Consider the following 7,486-nt stretch of genomic DNA (forward strand, 5'->3'; position numbering starts at 1 on the left):
GCATTAGCGATGGTTTGGATGTGTAGATGGTTCCGGTGGAGCACCTTCCCGGCCAACAGCCAGTTCGCCGGCCTCCCCTCGACGCGATCGTCCAGGATCAGAGGAGTAGCCTCCTCCTCGGATATGTCAAGTTCCCCCAAGGCCTCCTCGGGTTTCCTTCTGGTGGTGCAGCCCGCCTGGGGATCGCTCCCCTCCCCCGAGCCCGCGGCGCTAGGTGCAGCCATGAGCCCGGAGCACTAGCCTCTTCCTCTTTCTCTTGCACCGGCAATGAGTCGTTGGGCAAAGTCGACTCCACGTCAAACCCTAATCGCCGCCAGGGGTTTTAGGGTTTGGGGAAATCTTGTAATTACTGTCAGCACCCTGTCTTCTGCTCTCGTAGTCCCATCTACGCCCTATGTTGTACGTAGATCGCTGCGGCCTTGTACCCTTTTCACTCTTTCTTTATTTCAATGGAATGATACGCCTCCACGTATTCGTGAAAAGAAAAGTAAAGACCAAACAAGCACAAAGTCCATTTACTCCCTTCCCTAGTGACTAAGAGCAAAATGCAAGCCGGGATGTCAGGAAGGAAATTTCATGGCTGAGAATCCGATCTTGAGAAACTAAGACAACTCTTGTCAAACAGTATATTATTATCAGGCAGGCTATTCATTATCTTAGCACACAATTACTTGATTCTTTTGTACTCTCTTCGTTTTAATTTACTCCGCAAATTAGATTTGTCTGAAGTCAAATTTTATATACTTTCAACAAGTTTGTAGAAAATATATTAACATATACACCACCAAATGTATATCATTAGATTCATCATTGCATATATTGTCACATCATATAAATTTGTTACTGTAAATGTTCATATTGTTTTACACAAACTTGGTCAAACTTTATAAAGTTTGACTTCATTCAAAACTTGTATTCAGAGTAAATAAAAACGGGGAGTACATACTGCATGTCACGTCCACAGTCTTCTTCAGATGCAGACTCCTGGAGTAAACAAGCAGGTTGTTGTTTCATTAATAAATCTCTTAAATGGCTTCTCGTAAGATGTAGACTCCTGAAAACAAATAGGCAGCAATCACTATCAGATGTGCACTACGCGTACTTCCTAGTCCCTGTGCACTTAAATTTTATAACATCTGGCCGGACACCACACTCCACGGCAACGCACAAGCCCTTTTCCACAAAAAACTTCCTACAAGCACCGTATCTCTATACCTCCTATTTTAACATGTGCATGACATTATATATACCACAAACTTCCATTCAACAAACCAAACCAAAGCAGAGTACACAGTACTAGAAGAAAGGCATTTGGGTGCATAATTGAAGATGGCCATCCACAGGGCTTTGCTCCTTGCCATCCTGGCTTGCATCTGCCTATGCGGAACTGTCATTGCAACTCGTGAGCTGAACAATGAATTATCGATGGTGATGAAGCATGAGAAATGGATGGCGCAGTACGGCCGCGTGTACAAGGACGCCACAGAGAAGACGCGCCGGTTCAAGGTTTTCAAAGCCAGCGTTGAATTCATTGAAAGTTCAATGCCCAGACTCACAAGTTCTGGCTCGGCGTCAACCAATTCGCTGATATCACCAATGATGAGTTCAGGACAACCAACACAAACAAGGGGTTCAAAGAAAACTCCATGAGAGTTCTTTCTTTAGGATTCAAGTATGAGAATTTGTGTTTTGATGCCCTTCCGGAAACGATGGACTGGAGGGCCAAGGGAGCTGTCACCCCTATCAAGAATCAATGCTAGTGCGGTAAGTCATAACACATTGTGATGGATTGCTTATACATGGTAATATTTTCTAGGATGATACTATAACAACACAATTACTTCTAGGCTATTGCTTTGCATTTTCTGTTGTTGCCGCGACAGAGGGTATTGTAAAACTGAAAACACACAAGTTAATCTCACTGTCGGAGCAAGAGTTGGTTGACTGTGATGTTCATGGTGAAGATCAAGGCTGCGAGGGAGGACTCATGGATGATGCCTTGAAATTTATTATCAAGAACTGAGGACTTACCATGGAGTCCAGCTACAATATAATGCAACTGATGGCAAGTGCAAGGCTGGATCCAATAGTGCTGCATGGCAAGTGCAAGGCAACCAGCACCGGCTTTGAGGATGTGCCTGCCAATAATGAGGGTGCCCTTGTGATGGCAGTTGCAAACCAACCAGTGTCTGTAGCTGTCGACGAAGACGACATGACATTCCAATTCTACTCTGGTGAGGTGATGACTAGCTCATGCGGCACTGATTTGGACCATGGAATTGCAGCCATTGGATATGGAAAGACTAGTGATGGCACAAGTTATTGGTTAATGAAGAATTCATGGGGCACAACTTGGGGCGAAGATGGGTAATTGAGAATGCAGATGGACATTGCAGACAAGAAGGGCATGTGTGGTCTTGCCACGGAGCCTTCGTACCCCACCAAATAAGAAGATCACCAAATTCCACCCAATCATACATATGCACAGTTCTCAAAACACTAAGGTCCCCAAGTAGAATGCATAGTTCATATGTGTCCGTGTACAATAATGCATCTTATGTCTGTACATTCTTATACTTTGTAATTTAATACCATGTGTGATACATTGTGTTTTAACAATTGATAGAGAATTATGTAGATATATATTCCTTGAAGCTTTCAAATGGCTAAAATATTTCAATGTGTGTGTGATTTCTAAATAGTGTCCTCGGGTATTTATAAGAATGTAATGTCTTAATAGACTAGGAGGCATCCTACTAGTGATTTATATCACGAGAGCATACAACATGCAATATTTCAAAGGAATCAATCCATTCCAACTAGATTATGAGAAAACTCCACTTCCAAGAATAGCGTAACACACGATACCTTATGATGAGGTCATAGGCAAGACGTAGGGAATATGATTATGTTATCTTAAATTATGATGTTCATCGATATTGTATTTTAATCTTTCATGTGTCTTTTTGTGTACATGATCAATTGAAACATCTATGGGTTTTTATTCATATACATTTAGGCATTCAGCTTCAACTCAAAGTTACAGAACTCCTAATTGTGCACCAATAAAAATATGTATCCGATGAAAATTTAGGATGAACAAAGAATCATCTTCTTACATTAATATACTAGTATGCACGCACGTGGACGTCAACATAAGTGTTTTTGGTGATAGAAAAAAGCATTAGGCTATGCTGCAAAAAGGAAATGCAAAATAATACGTTCTATGTATGAATGCATTGAGGAATATTATTGTTGTAAAAAGAAATATTAGAAGTGTGTAATTCCTATTGATTGGTGACAGAATTGTAAAACACAAAGGAAAATAACCAGCAGGCTAAGATTCATTAATTGTTTAATTTAGATTTCTTCTCTCTCTTGTCCTCTTTCTAGACCGATCCCAAGCCACTCAGCACGTCGCTGCTGAACACAGCATGGCCTGAGCGGCATGCACTTTGTAAAACACAATGGTTCTAAAATACATTGGAAGCAGCTGATAGGTACTGTTCATGAGAATCCCATTGCTTTCAACCGTTAGATTGAGGATATCAACAATCAAGATCGATGCTCTCGACACATTCAAAACTCATACGATATATATTGGTATAGATTATAGGGAACTGTTTTATTGTGTGGAACACTAAGAATACACATAGACTAATAAAGTGAAAGTTGCTATGACAATACTTTTATAGACTCCATATAATTTATTCAAATTGATTCTATAACTTGTAATCAATTGTTCACATATTGTTAGTACATCAGAAATTGAACATCCTTCTAAATGGTCAGAAGACACTCTACTTACAAATTAAAATGTCATTCACTCTAAAAGAATTGTAGCATTGGAGTGAATGCCTAATTTCATAACTTGAAGTAAAAAATGCATTGGTATGACTTCAAGTTGAAGTATACTTCGCAGCAAAGTCAGCAATATGCTTATCTGAGCTTCCTCCTTCCTGCATTGCATCCTTGGCCTTTTGCATCCACTTTGCAGCATTTCTTTTGTACTCATCCTTTCTATCTCCGTCCATCACCTCTCTAATGCACCTCTCGACCTCCATCCTCTTTAGCCATCCGTTATCGCCCTTCCGCACTCGCACACCCATGCCCCACACAGTCTCCACATACTTTGAGATGGTGGGTTGGTCAGCCCAATGTGGGATTCCCACAAGAGGAACACCACTAACAATTGCCTCCAATGTCGAGTTCCATCCGCAGTGGGTAACAAAACAACCTACATGTATGTTCATAAATTTAGATCTAAAGTGTTGTCATTTTTGTTTACTTTGTAAAGCATTTATATATTCTTGTCCATAGAAAGTAAAAGAAATGTAATGTGTGTAACCATACCGATAGCCTTGTGTGACAAAACTTCTAGTTGGGTGCACCACGCAACAATTAATCCACTGTTCTCACATTTCTCCTTGAGTTCTTCAGATAACTTGTGTGCCTCATTGGATCTGACAACCCAAACAAAAGGTTTGCCAGAATTGCATAGTCCACTGCCAAGCTCCTCCAATTGGGTTGCATCGTAGTTAGAGACAGTACCATAGGATACAAGCACAACGGAGGAAATGCTATGCTTGTCTAACCAATCCATACAGGATGCACCCTCACTGAACAAGTTGAAACCATAAGACTTGTTGGATGGTAGGCGATTATCATCAAGATAGTATGATGGCAAAGTTGGACCTATCATATTCGCTCTCCATGTTAACTCCATGTACTCTGCCTCCTGCTCAGTTGGCAAAATTTCAAATATCAAATTCTTTCTGAAATGGACTAAATATAATCAAGCATAGAAACGTCATATTGACAGGACCGTTCATTCCTACCCGTATGAATCATCACATCATCAATCTGATGTGACATAACAAATAATGGAGCGTCGAACACTTGTATGTTTAGTTGACGTGCTGGTAGCATATATATGAGGCCCTTATGCCACCTCCAATAATTTACACTGGATTTGTCATTTTGCACCATCCTTGCGTTAGAAATGTGGAACAGAAGATTATAGAAACGTAATAGATGTGTCCTCCTTACACACCCTGTCATAGCTCTCTTCATGAGAAATGAAAATTTATGTGTCTACGATGCTTGTGTAGCGCATTACTCCTCTTAAATGAAAAATGAAAAAAGAAATATGCTAATTGATAAAAGCAATGTCTCTTGTTAAGATATTTAGCACTGATAAATGCACTAAAAATACATATAAATTAATACATTTCAAATGTATTAAGGAAGCAATTTTACCATCTAGTTTTCCAGCATCTGAAAATGAAAATACACAACTAAAATTAGAATGCTCTGCTCTCATCAGTGCCGAATGCGTAAGGTTAATTCCTAACGACCTCTTTAAGTCACGTGGTCTCTTTCTTGTTGCAAAACTTATTAGATAACTAGAGCAGAGCTGACCAGTCTCAAAGTATGGCGTACCTTTGGCTCGATGTCGTGGAAAGAGTTGACGAGCACGTCGTCGGCGTCCTCCAGCCCGTCGAACTGCCCAATCGACGTCTTTGTGAGCACCGGCTGCGACTCCGGTGCGACCGCGAACGGCGGCATGTCCTCCGGCCCAAGCTCCACGCCCAGCGCTCCTCTCGCGAGCAGCGCATGCCCGTCCGTCGCCGGCAGCGCCAGTCGCCCCGCCCAGAGCTCCCCATACACGATGTCCACTGCGCACGGCTGGGAGAAGAAGGCCGCGGTGGCCACGCCGGCCGCCCACGCCACCCGCAGCGCCCACGCAAGATGAGGGTCGTAAACCAGCACGCGCACTGGCCGCCCAGCGCACGCCTCCGACAGGAGGAGCTCCCGCAGCGTCTCGGACCCGACGGCCTCCAGTCGCGGGAAGTACTCTGCGTAGTCGGGGCACGACGCCATGCCACCAGCGTCGAAGCCGTCCGAGATGGCGGCCACGCGGAACGGCGCGCCAGGGGGCGAGGTGGTGGAGAGCACGTACCGGGTGACGACGAGGGTGGGGCGGAGACCGTGGTACGCGAGGCGGCGGCCGAACTGGAGTATCGGGTTTGTGTGGCCCTGCGCCCCCGGGAACGGGAGAAGGAGGACGCTCGGGCCGTCACCTGCTCCATGGCCGAGGATTGAGCCAGTGGTGCCCGTGGTCTCCATGTTGACAGCGTTCATTCATAGGGTTTGCCCAAAGATAAATAGGCATGGAAAGTTGGATGCAGAGTGGCGCGTAAGGTTTCTCTTGGGAATGGTCAAATTTGTTGCCACGCTCCTGTCTGTGTGTCTTGCACTGACGAGTGGAAGGAACCGGGAAGGTGGTGCGGCTGCATTCTCGACCGCATGCGTATAAAAAGTTGTACTAGTTTATTCTCTTTCCATGATAGAGACGGAGTAATCCAATCTATCGTGTCCACACAAAAACCCAGGGGAGATATGGACATATTTGTTGTTTATTTGTCACGTATTCACGGACCCGGTTCGATGTAACCGAGGTCCACAATTCTAGGTATAAAAATTTGTCCAAAAATGGCTGTAATATGAGTAAAATTATACTGCAATTATTCACTCCATTAATATGCTAATATATGTTAGTCTCCGCAATTATCTTCCTAATCTTTTTCCCTATAATAATCTTTCCCTAATCTTTTTACCTACTAATAAAGCAGTCATTGTTTCTGGTCGTACGTCATTGGCATTTTTGCATAAAAGCCCCCGCGATTTTGGGTATTCAACCCACAGTACAATAATAAGTCAACTCCAACCGTATTGACGAGAGAAAAAACGAAATAACCCACCCGCCCGCCGATGCATCAGTCCTTCCCCACATCAGCAGTCTTTAAATTGACTATTAGTCCCACCTCGCAGCTTTGTATTGAATCCTACAAATTTATATATGTTCGAAAGTAGACAATCAACAAGCCGAATAACAAAGCAGAGATGGCTGATCAAGAGAATAAGAGAGAGATCAGATAAAACGAGCCTCCCTCAAGGCCAATGCATCACCGGCGCGGACTTGCCTCACGGAAGCAGAACAGAGCCGTGGGCGCTAGATGGAGAAGTGGAGGAGTGGCGCTGGGTGGTGGTGGGGAGCCCCTCTCTCTCCGGTGGATGGCTGGGGTGACGGGGGCAGCGGGACCGGTGCGCAGTGGCGCAGAGAGGGTCTCTATCGAGCTGGACTTGGCGCTGGACGTCGCGGGTGATACTCGTGTTCGTCGTCTCCATGCCCAGACGAAGCAGGCAGCGACGAGCCGATGACGGCTCTCGACACGGTCGGAGAAGGCGGGGCGGCGCGGATCTGGTGCTGAACAGCGGCGGGAGCTTGAGCATCGGGGTCGGAGATCCATGGCGCGGGTGTGATTCTCCCTGTACAGAAAAGATACGGGGGTGAGAGGTGAGGGAGAGATCTAGAGGGAGGGAGTTAGGGAAGGGAATGGAGAGGGGGAAGGTTAGCGGAGCAGCGGGCCGGAGTTGCAGGGGCGGTAGCCGGCCATGGCGCCGGTCGCCGGACTAGACGGGG

General features: G+C 44.8%; 1 protein-coding gene and 1 pseudogene across 2 annotated transcripts; one reads left to right on the forward strand and one right to left on the reverse strand.

The window, feature by feature from the left end:
- Positions 1 to 816: 816 nt before the first annotated feature.
- On the forward strand, positions 817 to 2,479 carry LOC125541106 (annotated as a pseudogene).
- A 1,182-nt stretch (positions 2,480 to 3,661) lies between these two features.
- On the reverse strand, positions 3,662 to 6,202 carry LOC125535955 (UDP-glucosyltransferase UGT13248-like). Of its 2 annotated transcripts, none has more exons than XM_048699034.1 (3): positions 5,443 to 6,192; positions 4,354 to 4,738; positions 3,662 to 4,237 (listed from the first exon to the last, which is right to left on the reverse strand). In XM_048699034.1, the coding sequence occupies exons 1-3, from the start codon at positions 6,142 to 6,144 to the stop codon at positions 3,900 to 3,902; spliced, it is 1,425 nt and encodes a 474-aa protein (XP_048554991.1). In that variant the 5' UTR covers positions 6,145 to 6,192; the 3' UTR covers positions 3,662 to 3,899. The 2 variants fall into 2 exon arrangements, with proteins under 2 accessions (XP_048554991.1, XP_048554992.1); XM_048699035.1 differs by lacking the exons at positions 3,662 to 4,237; positions 4,354 to 4,738 and adding exons at positions 4,840 to 4,966; positions 5,260 to 5,277 and having other exon boundaries at positions 5,443 to 6,202.
- Positions 6,203 to 7,486: the final 1,284 nt, after the last annotated feature.

This window comes from Triticum urartu, chromosome 2 (assembly GCF_003073215.2).
Source record: "Triticum urartu cultivar G1812 chromosome 2, Tu2.1, whole genome shotgun sequence".
NCBI lineage: Eukaryota > Viridiplantae > Streptophyta > Magnoliopsida > Poales > Poaceae > Triticum > Triticum urartu.